Genomic DNA, 18,901 nt, shown 5'->3' on the forward strand with positions numbered 1-18,901 from the left:
AAAAAGGACACTATTGTTTGGGTGTTTTGTCATAAACGGGGGTGGCAGTGCCGGGGTTTGCAGTGCAGGGGTGCTGGGGCTCAGCATCTTCTGGGATTTTTCCATTCCCCACGGAATCAGCACAGCAGTGCTGCAATGAGAATTCCTTTCAGAAGCTTTGCAGTTGCCCAAGTGGCTTCCAGAGCAGTGCAAAGCCAATTTTGGGGCTGTTTGCAGAGCAGGACATGGGCAGGGATGTACAGGAGCTCCTTGGGGTCTGGCCAGGCACTCCCAAATCTTGGCATCATGGAATTGAGAGGATCTGTGGGAGGGCAACTCAAGGATGTCTGATAGTCCCTTCTAAATAAAAGAGATCCAGATTCAGCAAATTGCACTGAAACCAGGGAGCTGGGGGGGGGTGAAGCTGTGAAATGAAAGCTGTGAGTGCCCAAAGAGCAGAATATTGAGGTGTCTCTTTGCCCTCTGAACATTTATTGCAATATTTACACACAGACAAGGCACTCCTGTGGTGGAGGAATAAATGAGGCAACACTGAGCTCTTGATCTGGTTTGGAAAAATGAGAGTCAGGCCTGGATGAAGCAGAATTTCCTGAGCTTTTTTTGTCTGATGAAGGATTTCAGGATCAAGTATTTCATGTTGAAAGCCTTTGTGATTATAACAAATCATTTGTGTGTGAATATCCACACAAAGCCAGCCACTGGTTTAAATTGTGGCTGCAGACCATTATTTTATAATTATTATGATGCACTGGAAATAGAAATTAAATTTTAGTACATCCTGGGAGTTTTGTGACTTACAGACGAGATCAAATCACAATATCTGACTCTTTTTTTTTTCCCTCTCAGCTCTGTGATGGGTTTATTTTGTGTTTTTATGCAGAGAATTTGTGCTTTCTGAGCTTCAGTTGTGCAGTGTATGAAAGAGACTGATAAATTCCAGTGTCTGGGGGATTTGTCATATTCGTTTCCATGGTATTTAAGCTTCTTTGATGTTTGGAGAAGAAAGAAAATGATTGGAAAAATGTATTTGTTGCCTCTTAAAGATAATTTATCATCCATTAAATGCCTTCCAAGGCTGGAGACTGAAGGTGCATTTAGACTGGGTTTGTTTAGTGTTGGAGGGGGAAAATCCCTGATGGGTTTGTGATGCATCAATGTATATTTTTCTCTCCAGAAGGGAAAGAAAATGAGAGATAAGTGGATCATAGCATGGAAAGACACTCAATTAATATTAAAATTAACATTTTTATTCACAGCAGCCCCTGATGTTGTTTGACAGCCTGCAGCCTTGGTCTGCAAGTATTTACATTTTGATCTGCTCTTTCCTAAAATGAAATTATTGAGATTTGTTCTGAACATATCAAAAGCAGCTGGAAGCAGACTGTAAATATCTTCAGCCAACAGGAACAACTCAACAGATCCCTGAAGTTGGGTGTTCCATCTTGGGAACTGATTTGTTGCTGGGCTGGATTTTTGCCAGCAGCTGTGTGGTTGTGGGGGTGCTGTACAGGATGCAGGAACTCCTCACTTGCTGCTGCAGTGAACCTTATCAGTATCAGTTCCAGATGTTAACAGCTGTTAGCCCTCTGTAAATCCATCAGTGGCTTGGAAACAATGATTCCCCTAAAAATCCAGTGCTGAGCAACATTTGAAAGGCTCTGGGTTTGTGGCATGTGCATGACATCAAGAAATGAGTTTTAAAGCTGCTGCCTGTAAATTCAGGTGAGGATTTACTCTGAGGACAGGTTTGAGTTTTCTGTGTCAGAACCCCCAGATCAGAAATGATTTATGCAGATATCACCTTGCTGATGTAACACCATTTCCCAATGTCCTGAATATCACACAGAAGATCTGCCAGTCTCCCACATTTCTTTTTATTCCCTTAATTACCCCCTTAATTAACCATTCCCCACCAGGGGAGATGGACCCTCCTAATTCTTGGAACAGAGGAAGTGGCACTGAGTGGCTCTGGGGGTGCAAGAAAGGTAAATGTGTGTTCTGAGAAGAAACTGAGCAGTTCCTGGATATTTAAGAAGTGGATATTACTTTTAAGTTTCTCATTTCTTATCTCTCCCTCACTTTTTTTTTCCCCTGCTGTGTGTGTTTGGCTCTGCTCAGGGCTGCTCTTGTGCTGAGAAAGGGGAATGAGCTGCCAGAATTCCTGATCTGATGCTTCAAAACACCTGGGCTTTCTCTTCCCATCCATTCAGATTTCTTGAGGATTCTTTGGCAGTTCCTGCTGGAGAAGTTTTATTAGAAGAAGCTTTATTTAATGGAAGGAGAAGGAGCTGCTGCTCCTGCCTGGCTGTGCTCTGGTGCTGGGCAGGGGGAATGGATCTGCTGGAACCAGATGTGCACAGGGAATTTTGAGGAAGATCCAGGAAATCCCTCCTGCTGAGCTGAGCAGCTTTGGTGGAGCTCAGGGCTGTGTGTGAGGCTGTGCCTGTGGCTTTTTATTTTTTTGTTGTTTCTTTTTTGTTAAGGTCAGGATTAAATGTGTGAGATTGTATTTCTTGTTTGGACTTAGATGTTTATTAGTTCTTATCTATATTATAGTCTTGCAGACTGTGAGTTCTACAGTACTTCATTCTAACAAACTAAAAATGGAGCTGTATCTCTCTCTTTATAAGGCTTTTTAAGGATAAACTGTTTAATTAAGGAATGATACTTAAATTGTTTTTACTTTTAACTTAATAACTAATTACTCGTGGCCTGCAATGCAGACTTTTTTATCTAATTAAACAATACTACCTAAACTCATAAAGAAGAAGGTGAAGAAGAAGGACCAGTCTCTGCCCTAAAACTTTTATCTTAACAAACTTCATATATATTACTTTAAAAATATATTTTACTATATATATTAATATTTTTAATATATTACTATATTCTAAAACTTAAGTTTTCCACCATGTGATATTACACACTTCTATTCAAACTACACACTTAGAATCCCAGTTCTGTCATTCCATTTTGGAAGTTTCTCCACAGCCTCAGGTCACATGCAGTGTTCTCTTGGGGGTCAGTGCCTGGCAGCACAGAAAGTCTGAAATTCTCAGCAGCCAGGGTTCCAACATGTGCCCACCACTGAGTGCAGAATGGGACAAGCAGGGAGCAAAATTCATTTGGTTTGTATTTGTGTGGGTGTTCATTAGCTAAAGGTGAGCAGCCCGAGGCAGGAAAAGCAAACCCACAGAACTGGGAGCTTTGGGGGTTTTCTTTGGAAGCAGATTGACTTCAAACAGCACTGAAATGGCTCACACCTGATTAATTCACACTTTGCTCTCCACCCCGTTGGAAATCTGTGTTTTTCCCAGTTGATGCTTGGAGGGGGAAGATTTGCTTGACCCTGCTGGAGCTGGGGGCTGGGCTCTGTGACCTCCTGAGCTCCCCCCTTTCTGTCAGTGCTTTCCCTTCCTCCAGCCGTGGATTCAGTGTTCCCAGCTCATTCAGGCTGCTCTCATTCAGGGCTGGGATGCAGAAATCTGGGATTTGCTCCCTGTCCCCCTTCCCATGCCTGCCTGGCCCCTTGGCAGGTGGGAGCCTGGCTGGCACAGTGCAAATCCTTCATTTCTGGGATGTGGGCAGAGGGAAGGGGACAGGCTGGCAGGGCTTGCAGCAGGATTTGGTGTCGTGCCTGTGGGTTCAGCACTTCCTGGGGGCTGGAATTGGGGTTTGTGCGCAGCTGAGGCTGTTCCAGAAGAGGCTGCTCTGGTGTGAGGATGAGTGGAGTTTCAGGGTGATCTTAACCACAGTTTTCTCTTGAATTTTTCTTCATTTGGACAAATTTACTCCACAGTGCCTCTCCACTGCCTTCAATTTGGCCCAGTCCAGAACCATTCCCTTCCCAGGTGCACCCTGGCTGTGCTGGACCCCTCCAGCTCAATCCATCCCAGCCCAAACTGGGATTATTCTGGATCCTGCTTTTGAAACACACACATGCACACACACAGAGATATTTTTCTGTACTGCATTTTCTCTGATGAAATTTTTTATTGCCTCTGCCTGCCCTGGGGTGGCAGCTGTGCCGGGGCAATGTGCAAACAGCACGTTCTGCATCCCAGAGATTGCCTGCCTTCCTTGGCACCACATCCACTTTCCTGTGCTCCACAGGCTTGGGAAGCAGCAGCCTCAGCTGGGAGCTAAACTTGTGACACACTTTGTTTTTTGGCAGAGAGGAGTCAGGAAAGGCTTTGTGCACCTCAGCCTGGCCAGTATCAGGCTTTTCCTATTTCTTTCTTTTATTGCTACCCATAACCAGAGTGGAATTTTACCCCTGGGAATGTGCTGGAGGCTCTAAATGTGGACCAGAGAGATTTTTGCCAGGTCTAAAAGAATCTCTCAAGTCTTTTGCCTGTGAAGGAGGGAGAGAAACCTGAGGGCTTTTATTGACAGCTGTGGGTCAAGTATCTGCTCTTGTACAGGGCTGAGAGGGTTCTAAAAAATTGCTGGTTTTTTTATTAATTTGATGTTTTCAGTTTTCTGACTGCCCCAGACCAGGACAGGGATGAGCAACACACTCTTAGCTCCAAAATATCTGGAGTGGACAAAAGGCAGGTGAGATTTGGAGAAATGTGCAGAGCAGGCACCTTGGATGCTCTGCAAGCATCATCCCAGTCCCCATCTGGGTGCACTGGTGTCCCTTATCCTGTGGGGAAAGTGGGACAGGACTCACCTTCCTGGGGCTTGGCTGAGCCCAAGCAGCTCTGGAGCCCTTCCAGCCTCACCAGCTGCAGTGTTAAATCTCAATCCCCTCTATCATCTGCTGGGTTTTTAATATTCTTCAAAATCATCTGCATTTTCCCTTTTGTGTGGTTCCTGGATTTCCTGACACAAAATCCTGGCTCAGGGGTGCAGCAGCCATGAGGGAGGGAGGACTGGAAACACCCACACAAAACCTGATGGGATCCAGCTCTTCCTCCCTGCAGGTTTGCTGTTCATCACCCAGAAAACCCCCCAAAAGCTGCTGCTGCCACGCTGGGTGAGCAGGCTGGGGGATGGAAATGGGCTAATCCAGGCCAATTTAAACGTTGTCCCTTTCCCTGTCCAGCATCCTGCCTCCAGGCATGGGCTCAGCAGGAAGTTGTCTCTTTCTCATCCCCATGGGCTGCTCCAAGAGGGACAGGACCCTCTGTCCTGTGTCACCACCTCAGGTGAGGCTCAGCAGTTGAAGCCACGGGGAAAAGCAGCTCAAACCACTGGAAATGGCCCTAAATCCTCCTCGTGCTCCCAAAAGCTGCTGGAGGGTTCCCATGGGTAGCCCATCCCTGTGCTGCTGGGCTTGTCACCCTTGGAAGCCACCAGGTTTAGTGGGATGAGATGGGATGTGCAGGTTTTCACCCCAAACTGTGACTCACTCTCCAAATGCTGCTTTTCCTCTTTGGGTTTTGAGTTTTTCCCAGCCTTTTCCCTCTGCTTTTCCACTGCTCTGGAGCTGAAATCTTCTCTCCAATGCCAGCTGAGCTGGTTGGAGCAGGCCAGGAGCAAAGGCTCCAAGGAAAACCATAATATTTTGGGAGCAGTGGTGAGGCAGGGAGAGTCAGAGGGAGCCTTTGGATTCAGCATTTTCTGCTGGGGCCTCAGCAGAGCCCAGGAGTTAATCATTCAAATATGCTTATGTGTAACTAATCTCTGCAGGACAATGAGCTGAGGAATTATTGAATGCAACTGAAATGGGGCAGAGTGGTTGCTATAAAAAGGGTGTCCCGAGCCAATGGGAGCCAGCAGGCTCCTATAAAAGTGGGTGGGGAAGGAAAAGCAGCTGGTGGGAAGAGATCCCCAAAATCCCAAAGCATGTCCTGAGCTGCCTCTGCTTGGGCAGAGATTTTCCTGAGCTGCTGGAAATCAGGCTGAGCCCTTCTCCCAGCATCTGTGGGGTCAGTGGGAAGGGCTGGATCTGCCTGGAATCACCTGGTGGAGCCTCAAAAGATGAAATCCTCCAGTGCTGTGAGTTGAGGTCAGATTTTGGGGGGAGATTTGGATGCTCTTCCAGGAGCTGGGTGGGATCCATGGAAAAGCAGCTGGTGGGAAGAGATCCCCAAAATCCCAAAGCATGTCTTGAGCTGCCTCTCAGCTGATCTCTGTGTGGGCAGAGATCCTCCTGAGCTGCTGGAAATCAGGCTGAGCCCTTCTCCAGCATCTGTGGGGTCAGTGGATGTGGTGGGAAGGGCAAGATCTGCCTGGAATCACCTGGTGGAGCCTCAAAAAATGAAATCCAGCAGTGCCGTGAGTTGAGTTGGATTTTGGGGGGAGATTTGGATGCTCTTCCAGGAGCTGGGTGGGATCTATGGAAAAGCAGCTGGTGGGAAGAGATCCCCAAAATCCAAAGTGTGGGCAGAGATCCTCCTGAGCTGCTGGAAATGAGGCTGAGCCCTTCTCCAGCATCTGTGGGGTCAGTGGATGTGGTGGGAAGGGCAGGATCTGCCTGGAATCACCTGGTGGAGCCTCCAGCAGTGAAATCCAGCAGTGCTGTGAGTTTGGGTCAGATTTTGGGGGGGGATTGGGATGCTTTTCCAGGAGCATGGGAGGAGGTGGGTCCATGGCAGTGGAAGCCCAGGTGAGGCTGAATTTTGGGAGCAGTGAGGGTTCAGCAGCGTTACCCTGTGGGGTATCCCTGGAGCAGGCACTGCGGGGCCTTGCAGCAGGAACAGGGAGGTGAGGAAAGGGATGGGAATGGATTTTCGTGGATTTAGGGATTAGATCAGCTGGGCTGACCCCAATGACCATCTCAGGGCCTGTCCCTCACACTCATCCCTTGGCTCCCAGCCTTCCCGGCAGGTTTTGGCTTTATCCCTGATGTTGTTTGGAGCCTCACGGGATCCGGGTGCCATTGGTGAGCTCAGCACTGCCGCAGCTGGCAGGAGAAAATTCCTCCTGGAGCTTTCTGCCAGCCTTCAAATCCCCCAAAGAGGTGTTAAGTGCAGCTATTTCCAGCTCCAGGGCACAGACATTTATTCCTCCCGATGCCACTGCCAATCCTTCGAAGAGCAGGAAATCCCAACATCTCCAGGCATCCCATTCCTCCTGCTATTCTTATTTTTTATTTTTTTTTTAGTTTAATAATATTTTATCTGTCTCATTTTTACGACTTTTCTGCCTTTTGTCCCATTTGAAGCCACAAACAGATTATTTACACCAACCCCACCATGAAATTAGCCTTCAAGCCCCCTTTTTTCTCCTTGCAAATCAACAAATGGGTGTGAGGAGTTTTGGATGGGATCATCCCTGCCCCAGCCAGCTGCTCTCCCATCCAGCAAGCGAAGAGCACGGCCTGTTTCCTGTTAAATCTTGCTGCTTGCATCGGTTTACATTGTTTGTCTGATGTTTTACAGCTTCCAAGCTGATGTTGCATTAAAGCTGGCTGGAGTTGAGGCACAAAATGAGATGCAGGCACTGGCAGGGTTCCCCAAATGCATTCATGAGGGTTGATCCCACAGTCACATTTTCTCAGTCCCTGCAGGAGCTGTGTCCTGGCCGAGGCTCCAAAAGGTGCTTTTGGGGCAAGTTTGGAGTTTTGGGGCAATTTTGGAGTTTTAATTGCAGGGCAGGTGGTGGAGGGGCTGTGCCTGCTCCTCCTCCAGCCAGGTTTGGTGTCTCTGGGTGGCTCCTGAGTTTCTCTTGACCCCTGAGCTTTGTTTTCAGTTTCTCTTCCTTGCTGTCCTGTTGAGGAGGGGAGTGAGGGAGGCTGGGTGGGCACCAACCACAGGCTGGGGCAGAATTTTTTATTAGTTTTATTTTTATAAAGAAGAACCACAGTGGGGATGGGATTTAAATTCTGCCTTGTCTCATCTTTAACTGTGGGAATTTGAACTCGCCTGCTAAGAATCTCACAGAAAAGGGCTGCACCATCCAATCAGCAGCATTAATGATCTTCCTTCAGAATTTTGATCTTTGTGTCTTTGGCAGTGGGGTTTTTTATTTTATTTTTTCAGGGTTTGTGAGCTGCTTTCACTTCCTTGTGCCATTTTCCAGGTGCAGATGAGATCATTCCTTTTGATCTCTTTATTAATGAGCTGATGGATATTTATCTCATTAGGAGGCCAGTGTGCCAAAGCTTTACAACCTCAGGCCTTAATCTTGCCAACAGCCATTTAAACCTCATGGGACAAGAAATAAGAAATAAAAATAAGAAATCCCTCTTCTCTTAAGGGTCAACTGAGAGCATCACACATCACCCAAAGCCTTCAGTAGAGACATTATAAAAACTCCAGCTTAGCCAGTCTCTGTAATACTGATTTGGGGTTTTTTTAGGGTTTTTTTTTTTTTTTCTTTCAGAAAAACCTAAAGAAGGGGAAAGAATTAGGCAATGGGTTATTCTGGGATGTCCCCGTGCCGGAGATGAGCTCTCCTCCCGCACACGTCCTCGTGCCACATCAGCAGCTGTCTGCAAGCCAAGGACTGGGGAGATGCCTATGGCTGGAAAAACAGCTCCTTCTGTATTTATTAGACTTCCTACCAGCTGGAAAATCCCAAAGATCTGCAACTCCAGGGGCTCCTGCAGCTGGGGGAAAAGGTCTTCTGTGAAATAAATCCGTGTGATGCCTAAAATGCCTGTGATGAGGGCAGCATGGAGATGTTCCTGCCCCCAGAATTATTTCTGCAGACATGTGGCAAGGTCAGTTCATAGCTGTCCCATCTAGAAACCAGAAGGATCAGGCAGAGATGGGGAAGATGGAGCTGTTTATCAGAAAATGCTGCTTTTTGGGGTTGGAGCAAAATCACCTTGATCCTTTGTGAACCATGAGCAGGTGAAGGTCAGGTTGTAAAAATGAAATCCGTGCTCTCCTGACTTGGATAACCTCAGCTGAAATGCTCCTGAAATGGTGCTTGCAGCAGGAAAACCCTGCTTGGTGCTGGAGCAGGATGAGTCCAAACCCTGCAGGAGCCAGGGATCCCTGCCAGGCAATCCAGGGAAAAGCTGGAGCTGGAGATGCAGGCAGCTTTGCATGAGGGTGATGCAAACCTGCAGTTTTGGGGGATCCCTGTGCTGGCAGCTGAGGGATTTTGCTGGCAAACACTGGGAATGGCTTTTCTGCTCCCACAGGGGTTCCCATGGCTTGGTTTGGGTGGCTTTGGACAAGCCTTGCCCTCTGCACGGGCACTGCCATCGCTGCACAAAGGCCAGAAAACTCTCAGTAGCAGGGAAAAGCAATAAAAATGAGTGTTCCTCTGGGAAAAGCTGAGCCAGACACGAGCATCCTTCCAAGTTAACCACTGTCCTGGCTGGGTGTGTGGCTGACAGGTCTGCTCTGCTCCTAAAATCATCTGTGTGATGCTCAAGGCAGGATCTGGGTGCAGGAACATCTGATTCTCCTGGGATGCAGCAAAATATCATCAGCTTCATGTCTTGTGGGGCCTGTTTTCCCTCAACTCAAAGGCTTGTGGACACAGTTCTTGGATTTTCTCCTCCTCTGGGAATTTTAAGTCTTCCCTGAATGTCCAGGTTGGGTTTTTTTGGCTCAGCCTGCCCTTGCAGACACTGCTGGGGTCCATCTGTGGTGCTGGGTGCCAGCTGCAGCCAGCAGTGGGTTACTCCCATTCCCTGTCCCTGCTTCAGGTGTCTGGGATCACCCTCAGCCTTAGGGCACCTCAGAGCTGGCACATGGACAGGGATCCTGGGATCCTGCAAGGCACCACTGAGAGTTTCAGGGCTGTGCTGGTGGAATAATTGGCAGTTCCCTTTGGCAGGAAGGTGCCAATCCCATTATTTTTCCCGTGGTTCTGTCCCCATCCATAAATGCCCAGATACCAGGATGGACTCAGCACATCCCTGACACAGAGCCAAGGAAGCTCTGAGGGCTGCAGGGACAGGGAAGGCTGCCCAGCACAGGGCACATGGGGCTTGGGATTTTGGAACTTTACCCAAAGGCCAAATGAATTTCCACAGGACAAGCTGAAATCCAACCCTGCTCCTTTGTGTGTGCTTTATCATATCCTCCAAATCCCTCCCTTCAGTTCCTTCTGTGAAGGCTCCAAACTTCTACAACGGAGCTAACAGAGATTTTTTTTTGAGCCCCTCACCCCTCCCTGCCTTTCCAAACTCCCTTTAGTGACTTCAGACATGAAAACCACAAGCACTGAACCTCCTCCAGCTGCTTCTCCCTGAAGGAGAGATCAGAGATCCTTCTCATGTGAGACACGGAATGGGGTTGTGCCATTGCTGCTGAGGGATTCGAGGTAAAAAAATCATATTTAGCAGTTCTGGTAAGAGCAGCTCACCCTGCTCAGGGCTCCTGGAATGAGCTGGACAGAGCCAGGGGGAAATTCTTTGCATTCTTGGGACTGGGAGGTGGAATTAAGGTAAAATGCTCCTGGATAAGGGCCAGGCTATCTGGAGTAGCAAGCTGTTAAATATCACACTGGACTCGAATTCAGGAATACTTTTGGAGTGGAGTTGGTGGCAGGAAGAGCATTGGATTGGGAGTCCAGGGAGGGGAAAAAAAGCCTCATTTTGGGCTGTGAATGTGCCAGACTCCAGCTAGCAGAGGTCAGGGCAGCAGTGCTGGGCCTTTGCTGGCTCCCACGCTGGCTCAGCAGCTGGGCTGATGTGGCAGCAGAGATGCTGCTCCCCAGGAGGGCCCTGGGGTGGTGCCAGCAGCAAAATGTGTCCCTGCTGCTGGGGCTGGGACACTCTGAGCTGCCCAGGCTGTGCCTGGCTCCTGCACTGCCCAGCTGGGCTCTGCCATGTGGGCTGGAAGTCTGGCGGGTGCTGTGGCTCACATCTGGAAATGAGATGGAGAAGAAAAAGCATAATTTGAGCTCCTAGATAGCACCAGAACTCAGGGATGCTCCTTCCTCCTCCTCCCACCAGCAATCTCAGACACAGCTGGAACTGAGAGCTTGGCAACAACCATTAGCTGTGACAGTGATGGGGGAAAACAGGGAAAAATAGGGAAAAACAAGGAAGAACAGGGGAAAACCAGGGGGAAACAGGGGAAACCAGGGGAAAACAGCCACTTCTGCTCCTCTCAGAGCCCAGCAGACCCCAGACTGTGACCCTGCAGCACCGCCCTGCTCCCCCTGAGCTGCACCTTTGCCCCTGGGCTCATCCTTCATGCCTGCTGAGCCCAGCGAGGGGAATCGTTCCCAGCTTCCTGGAAGCAATGCAAATGTCCCAGCTGAGCCGTTCCCGCTGCCCCTGCTCTGCCGGGGCTGTTGGTGTGCACGCAGGCAGCACTGGGTGCAATATTTGTGCAATATTTGCTGCGTTATTTGATCTGTGGCTGCCGGGTGAGCACTGATTAAAGCAGAGCCCAGCGTGGGGCACCCTCTGCGTCCCGGATTTCCATCTGCTCCATCCAGCAGCGCTGTTTTCCCCTTTTCCCTCGGAGAACAGCATTTCCCCCACCCCGGAGGCACCGTTTGATTGGAAGGCTTTAAAAGGGACAATCAATGTGAGTCACAGTCAAAGCCATAAAAGAAAAACCAATAAAGCCATCTGAAAAGTGCTGTTTAATGGATCGAGGCAAACTTACTGGAAACAGGAGACAGATTGTTTCATCTTGAAATCGTTGCTTCAAATCCATCTGCATTTGGGAGCAAAGGACGTTTATTCCTCATCAATAGCTGTCAGGGAGAAGAGATTTGAAAGGGATTTTGCCACCTTTGAAAGGAGTTGGGGGGTTTCTCTGGGCTCCCAGCAGCTCTCTGAGCACATTTAAAAGCCTTTCATGTGCTGGGTACTCTGGAAATTCAGGACTTCCAGAGCAGAGCTTTTCAGAGAATGAAAATAATTGTCCCTGTCATGAACACAGGTATCTGCTTGCCTGGCAAATACTGATTTTCTTAGCAAATAAAATGCACCTGAGTTGAGCCACATTCACCTCTGGAGAGAAATGCTTCTCCTCTCTCACTGTGGCTTTTCCCAGACTGAATTTTGGGATGTTGAATCCCTTTGGCTGATTCTTTCCCCTGCCACTTGGCAGACAACACAAATGTGGGGAATGTCCTGTGGGATTGTTCCCTTTGCTATGACCCTGCAGCAGGCACTGACAGCTCTGCAGGCTGTTTGTCTGCATCTGGGCTTCTGTTTGTGAAGCAGAAATGTGTTTTCAGTTGCATTTAGCCTTTGCATATCGCTGGGTTAACCTTAGCAAGTCCAACTCAATGCGTTTTCCTGCTGCTGAGGAGCTGAACCTGGCTCTCCACACGGAGCACCGGGAAGGAAGGGGTCAGGGTGCCCTCAGGCCACGCTGTTTGAGAGGTGAGTCCATCTAGAGATGTGCATTTCCTTACAAAGCTGCACCTCCAGGGGCCGAGAGTCACCCTCGCTCCTTTCCTGGCCGCTTCACCCAGCTGTGGGTCAGAGTTGGGGTTTGTGCCAGCAGCTGGCTCAGGCTCCGGCTCGTGCTCCAGCTGTTCCAGATGTTTTTCCAGTCGCACACGTGGTGGGCACGTGGCTGGCGCTTCCCGTCTGCCGCAGAGCAGGTGTGCGAGCCCAGGGGACACCTGAGCCGGGCTGTCAGCACCGCCTCAGTGCCTCTCAAAGCCTTCGGCGTTTGTCTCAATTTACGGGACAGCTGGAGCGCTGCACTGCAGCCGGTTACCCAGATCAGCTGGGCTGGTTCCGGTGCGTTCAGCTCCAAAAGCCGAGCCCGGGGGCAGAATCCGGACGGAGTTTTGTCTCTATTTGTAATTCAAGAATCATTTTCGGTGAGCAAAGGGGGCGTGTGAGCTGTGCCGGGCTCCCGGCCGCCAACATCTGCCTGGCACATCTGGCCAGACGCTGGCGCACGTGGGGTCCCCGCTCCAGCGCCGCCCAGATGTGCGCGCGCGCGCGCCCCGCCCGCGGCCAGCTGTGCGCGCCAGATGCGCGGGGAGGGGCGGGGTCAGCGCCACGGCCGCGCCCCCTCCCGCTGTCAATCATCGGCGGCGACCCAATGACGGCTCGCGACACATCGAGGCCCGCGACCAATCAGGGCGTGGTTGTGATTTCCATGGCAGCCGCAGCCGCGCGGCTGAGGGGAGGCGGCGGCGCGGCCGCTCCCGGAGCCGCTCCCGTTCCTCGTCCCGCTCCCGGAGCCGCTCCCGCTCCCCGTCCCGCTCCCTGCGCACTGCCATGGTGCCCGAGCGGAGCCGCGGCGGCGGAGGGGCGGCCGTGCCGCTGCTGCGCGGCTCCAGCCCGGCGCGGGGGCGGCGGCAGCAGCAGCAGCAGCAGCAGCAGCGCAGGTGAGGGGCCGCGCCCGCCGCGCACCTGAGGCGGGCCCGGGGCGGGCCCGTGCCCGCCGCTCCCGGTGCCCGCCGCGCTCCGCCCTGCCCCGCCCGCGGCCCTGCCGTGCTCGGCGCTGGGGGCCGCGGCCTGAGGCGGCGGCAGGAGCGGCTCGCTCCCCGCCGTGTCGGTCCCCGCGGGAGCCGGGCCGGGCAGCCCCGCGGAGCCGCCGGCGATGCCGGCCGGGGCATTCCCAAAGTTTCACCGCGGGCGGGGGAAGTCGCGGCAGCGGCTCCCGGCGCTGCGGGTGCTTTTGTTCGGTGCCGGGGAGGGCCGGGAGCGCCCGCGGTGGGGCGGGGGGGGCACCGGGGACGGTGCTGGAGCGCTGGGTTTGTACCTGCGGACAGGTATGGAATGGCTTGGCCGGGCAGCGAGCCGAGCACGGGCAGGGACGCCTTCCCTGGACCAGCTTGTTCCAAGCCCCATCAATTTGATAATTTCACAATTTGATCGTTTTATAGCAGGAGAATGAATCTGTCGCTTAGCTGGAAGTGGGATTGCTGCCGCCGTTGCGATTTGCGTTTTGGTTTTGTGCGAATTGTGGTGGCTCTGGGTGTTTTTGCTGTTACTGAGGAGTTTGATTCTCCGCAGTGCCTCAGTGTAGAACGGAGCGCTGAGAGCACAGAGAAATGCTCAGGGCAGGAGCTCATCTGCTCTCAGTGTGAGATTTTCCCTCTCTTTTCTCCTTTTTTCTTCTTTTACGTGTAACTTTAAAGAGCTCGAAGCCTCTGTGTGTCGCCAGTAAAATTCCTGTTGTTGAATTGTCCTCCAGCAGGAACTGTAGAAATTAACGAATACTGTTTGTTTTTGCATGACCAGGAGCATGTTGGTAGCTCTTTTTTGACCATTTTCTGTGCAAATCCTGGTAATTTGCTATATATGTTAGAGATGTAAGTAGAGCAGAGTGGATAAAGATATTTCCTTTCATTTGAAGCAGATCTTTTTAATTATGTGTTTTTTAAAGTAATTTTAGAGGCCTTAGATGTTGAAAAACCTAAAAGTGTTGAATTTTGAGTGCTTGGGTAACAAAACTGAAGTGCATAAGTATGAGCTTTTTTTTTTTTTTTTTTTTTTTTTACACTCTGTATAATGTGGTTGTAACAGGAATAATGACATTATTATATAGTTGCTATGGAAAACTTCGGATTCTTCAGTCTGTGCCAGTGAAGGTTAATTTGATGTTTTAAATTTTTTCAGGGCTTTAGATTAAAAGAAAAAAAAAAAAAAAGAAAAGCCAAAAAATGTAGGTTCAAGGAATGCAGATGTGTGACCAACACTTCTGTGGTTCCTGCAGTGTGGGCTGTAAGGGAGAGTTGTTCTCACATCTGCAGTCCCTGATATTAATCCTGTCCAACTTTGTTCTGTCATTCTAGGAGTTGCCTGTCTTTCATTCCAGATGTTTTCATGCCAGCTGATTTACTCCTTATTTATTTGTGGACTCCTTGTTTCTTTGTGGAGGTGAATAAAAATTACTCCTTCTATTTTATCATCTTTTTTTTTTTTTTTTTTACTCTAGGATTAATGGGAGGAGAAATCTGGGGCAAACAGCTGCAGGGTTTGAAGGCCACGAGGGCTTAAATAGCTCAAGATGGACTTGCAACTCAAGACTTCTTGATTTTGATTTTCAGCTTTGAGGTTTTTGCTTGGGATTTGCTTCCTCGTGCAGATTCTGATCCGTGACTGACGGTAACACAGATCCAGTTTTGGGGGATTCATTGAGGTGATTGTGCAGAGGGATCAAAATGCTTCCTGAATACTCAAACAGTGTTGGGAGCAGGCTGCTAAACGAGGCTCTGATGGTTTGGGTGCCTGTGGCAGTGGTGCTCTGGGGATGTTTCAGTGCTGTTCCCTGGTGTTGTGCTCTGGCATTATCCTGTGCAATCATCTGTGGTGAGCACACTCAAACAGCTCCTTGAGGGGAAACTTTGATGGGATTCCTTCCTTAAGCTTTCATTTAGGGATGCTGAAAGAGCTTAGGGTAGATGTTTCTCTAAGAAATAACTCTCCACTTTCTAAATGTGTATTGTTTTGAGGGTGACTCTCGAGAATTCCCAGTATCTGCTGCATTTCCAGTATTTATTTTAAGAGAGAAAAAGTGAAAGGTGCAGGAAGAGGCAGGGAAGAAACATATAGAGTTGACATTTACTTTTTTTCAGTCCTAACAGCATTTTCATTTCTCCTTCTGCAGGAGAATGACAATGGATAACAGCACTTTGGGATATTTTCCCATTCAATTTAGCCACTGTAAAATGAATTTCCTTTGTAGTTTTGGGTTTAGTAGTCAGGCTGTGCATCAGAATCTTCTGATTCTGCAGGGTGTATTTTGGAGCCTGCTCCATAAAGCCTGGGTGGGGAGGGGTTGTTGTCATAGCCCCAGAGAATCAGGGATTGAGCAGCTCTCCTGAAGAGGAAAAGGAATCATAGGAACATGGTAGGAAGACATGAGAGGAAAGACAACTTTCCAGTTATATGAACTTTTTCCCTGCTTCTCTCTTGCTCCTATTTTCTGGCACAAAAACTCCTTTTTATTGGCTTTTTGTTTTGAGGATGCCTGTGGAGCCTCATGCCCTGTTGACACAGAGCTGAGTGTGACCTTTCCTCCCAGAAGAGCTGAGCTCAAACTCTGGCCCTTTACATTTTTCAGAGCTTTACATTTAAACCAACCCATCAGAAATGCCTAAGTTCAAGGGAATGCAAATGTGTGAAAACATTTCTGTGGTTCCTGCAGTGGGAACTGTAAGGGAAGTTGCTCACTGCACTTGGAACAAATCAGGAACAAAATCAGGAACAAATCCTCTTAAAAAAAATCCCATAAAATCTAAGCTGTGCTCTTCCTAGAAGGAGATCTGATGGTCAGATTGTGAGCCAGGAGTTCAGGCCATGGAATCAGAGGACAAGTTAATCACTGAAAAATGCTATATATAATCTGGGGTTGTGTTTTATTTTGGGATGCATGATGCCACTGTCACTGCCCTCTCAGATTAGCCCTGGAAAAGCTCTGCTTGAACAGAAGGGAGGTGCTCCCTTTGCAGCTCCACAGTGAAAGGCTGAGCTCTGGAGCTCCAGAGGGTTCCTCCTTCCAGCCTGGGAATGGAGCAGCTTCTATTCCTCTGCAGGGGACGTTTGAAACACCAACAAACCCCAAACTAGCATGACATACAAATGGATGACTTGCCTCTTGACCAAGCTAAAAATTTTCAACATTTTTTGGATGAACTTGAGGAAAAAGGTCTTGACCTGCTGCGTGGAGGGGAGGGCAGGAGGATGAATTGTGTGCAGGAGAAGGAAACAAAGCAGTGCAGCGAGTTCTGCTGTGCTAACATCATCTGAGGCTGACTCATAGGCCTGACTTTTCTGGGCAGAAAATTCACTTACAGACAATTCTGCTGGCTGCACTGTCTTGTGATGAAACTTGTAGATACTAAATCTTTTTTTTTTTTCTTTTTTTTTGAGTTCCACATAAATTTTTCTGGGAATTGTTTTTTGTCCTGGCACTTAAAACTCGCTGCCAAAGGCCTCTCTACTGTTGTAGTCTTCTAGGACTTGCTCAGCTTAGGTTTTGTGTGAGGGGGCTGTGTTTGTTTGGATGATTGTGGGGCTTGTTTTGGGATTTTTAAAATAAAATCTGTCTGTGCTTGTAAGGTGAGTGGCACTTTGCTCTTCTCAGGTAAAAAACCCACAATATTTCAAAGCTCAGAGGGCTTGCTGATTGCCCTGCTGTGATTTTGAAAGGCTGTCAATTTAATTCCTGTTAACAGCAGAGCAATAATAACTTTTATAACCCTTCAGGCTGACAGATGTACTCCAGAGCACTTACTCATGGGGAGGAGGGAAGGTGGGGTTTGTTTGCAGAAGGGCAGCAACTTTCATATGTCATCCTTATCCCAAAGAGCTTTCCTTGGAACTTCAGGCACAGAAGGGAGTTTGCTGGCTTGGAGAATAAATGAATTTTGTGAGAGGAGCTGTTCCTGACACACAAAGCCCTGGTCTTTATGGCAGTGCATGTTCCAGGTATTGCTTCCAGGTAAAAAAACAGGACAGAAGGTTGTAGGACAGTTAAATCCTGATTCTTTATGGTCTTGCAGCCTTTGGCAACTTTGAACTTCCCAAAGTTTGAACTGCATCAAATGAAAGTGTTTGTGGGTGACTGATATGGGGTTTTTGTCACATGGCTGGGATTTTGGAGGTGTAGGTGAGTCAATACTCACAGAAATTTAGGAAACCTCCTCACAGTGTGCAGCATTAATGGACTTCACAGCTGGAATTGTGCCCAGAGGGAGTCATCACTTGCTTAAAATTAAATTAAATGTTTCAGCCTTCAATCACCAGCTTCCCTCCAATACTGAGAGTTCTTCAGTTTGTTGTTAAAGCTGGGTTTATTTTATTTTGGTTGAACTGATACTCTAATATAAATCTTCAATTTGATCTTGATATGCTTTTCTCCAGTGTTCACCTACCTAACTTCTGCATTTGGGGAATGTTGGTGTATCTTCAACAAGTAGGTTTTAGTTTGGAAGATGAAGGTTTTTGTGGAGGATTTTTTTTTTTCCTTCCTGAGGAAATTAGTTTTGTGGCATTTGCTCAAACGGTAGGGATTGGAGGAAGTGTAAATATTTGTAGGTCTTGTGTGCTCTGTACTGAAATGCTCTTTCATTTGTGTTAACTCTTCTCTCCAGTGGGTACTGTATCTAAAGAATTTTTAAAGATTCTGTATTATTTGTTAGTTTTCAGCAGAACAATTTCCCCTTCCCTAATTTCAAGTTAGGTCTGCATGCTGAATCTTTCAGAAGAGAAACTTTGATTTTTGGTGCTATGGAAATATGAACTGCATGATTTATTTTCCTTACTTTTTGAGCACTGTTCAGATGACCTCCACTTAAATTTCTGGGAATTTGAGAGATATTTTTTTTTTATGCTCAGATATTTAAGGTCCAGTTAAAGCAAGGAGAGGTATGTGAGTAGAATGAAACTTTTCACAGAGGATGAATTGTTCCTGTGAGTGGTGTTCTGGCCAGAGACTGTTGGCCACTTCACAGGAAAAGAAGGGAATTAATCTTTGAGTTACATTTGAGTTTAATTTTGGTAACAGAAACTAAAAGCTGAACTTTGAGTGGAGTATTGTGACAGCTGTTGATTGGAATAAGCTTTGTTAACGTGAAGGGCAAAGCCCTCTCTTGGATGCCCTGGCAGAGAAAAGCCCTGCTGTGACAGATCCCTGCAGGAGGAATTCCCTGCTTTTCCCCACTGCTGATGGGAATTCTGCCCTCTGCCTGCACCTTCCCATAGAACAGGCACAGGGCTGGAGAGCCCCCTCAAATCAGCCATTTCTGAGTCAACAGCTGGAGTTTAGGAGGAAAAGGTGAAGAGGATGATGCTTTGGAGGGAAACAGGGAGCAGGCAGAAGGGTCCTGTGCACTCAGGGATGGGTCCTGCAGTGCTGCCAGAGATGGAAAAGCCTGGAGGAAGCCAATCATTTAAAATGTTGGCACTGCCTCTGTGCTTGGAGCTCCTCCCAATTAAAAGCATCTGTGATTCTGAGTGCTCAGTGAACTATTCCAACCCTGAACAGCCAGATCTTCCTTAAAATTCCAGTAGAGTACTAATTTCATTGGAGTTTTGGGAAGCATAGTCAGTTTTCAGCCCAGCTGATCTGAAAACCCAAAGCAGGTGAACTGCAGAACACAGGTAAATGATTGC

At 48.5% G+C, this 18,901-nt stretch overlaps 1 protein-coding gene across 5 annotated transcripts in view; it reads left to right on the plus strand.

The window, feature by feature from the left end:
* Nucleotides 1–18,901, plus strand: part of CRCP (CGRP receptor component) — a 41,892-nt gene that overhangs the window by 22,474 nt on the left and 517 nt on the right. For 2 of the 5 annotated variants that reach the window (XM_053995304.1, XM_053995305.1), the window contains exon 7: nucleotides 8,272–8,526. The exons of 1 other annotated variant lie outside the window; for it this stretch is intronic. In XM_053995304.1, the coding sequence (XP_053851279.1) occupies nucleotides 8,272–8,525 (254 nt within the window). In that variant the 3' untranslated portion in view covers nucleotide 8,526. Of the gene's footprint in view, nucleotides 1–2,118; nucleotides 2,663–5,047; nucleotides 5,151–8,271; nucleotides 8,527–18,901 lie in introns of those variants that run through there. 2 more of the 5 variants (XM_053995306.1, XM_053995308.1) reach the window with 2 other exon arrangements.

The sequence above is a fragment of the Vidua macroura genome, chromosome 20 (assembly GCF_024509145.1).
Source record: "Vidua macroura isolate BioBank_ID:100142 chromosome 20, ASM2450914v1, whole genome shotgun sequence".
NCBI lineage: Eukaryota > Metazoa > Chordata > Aves > Passeriformes > Viduidae > Vidua > Vidua macroura.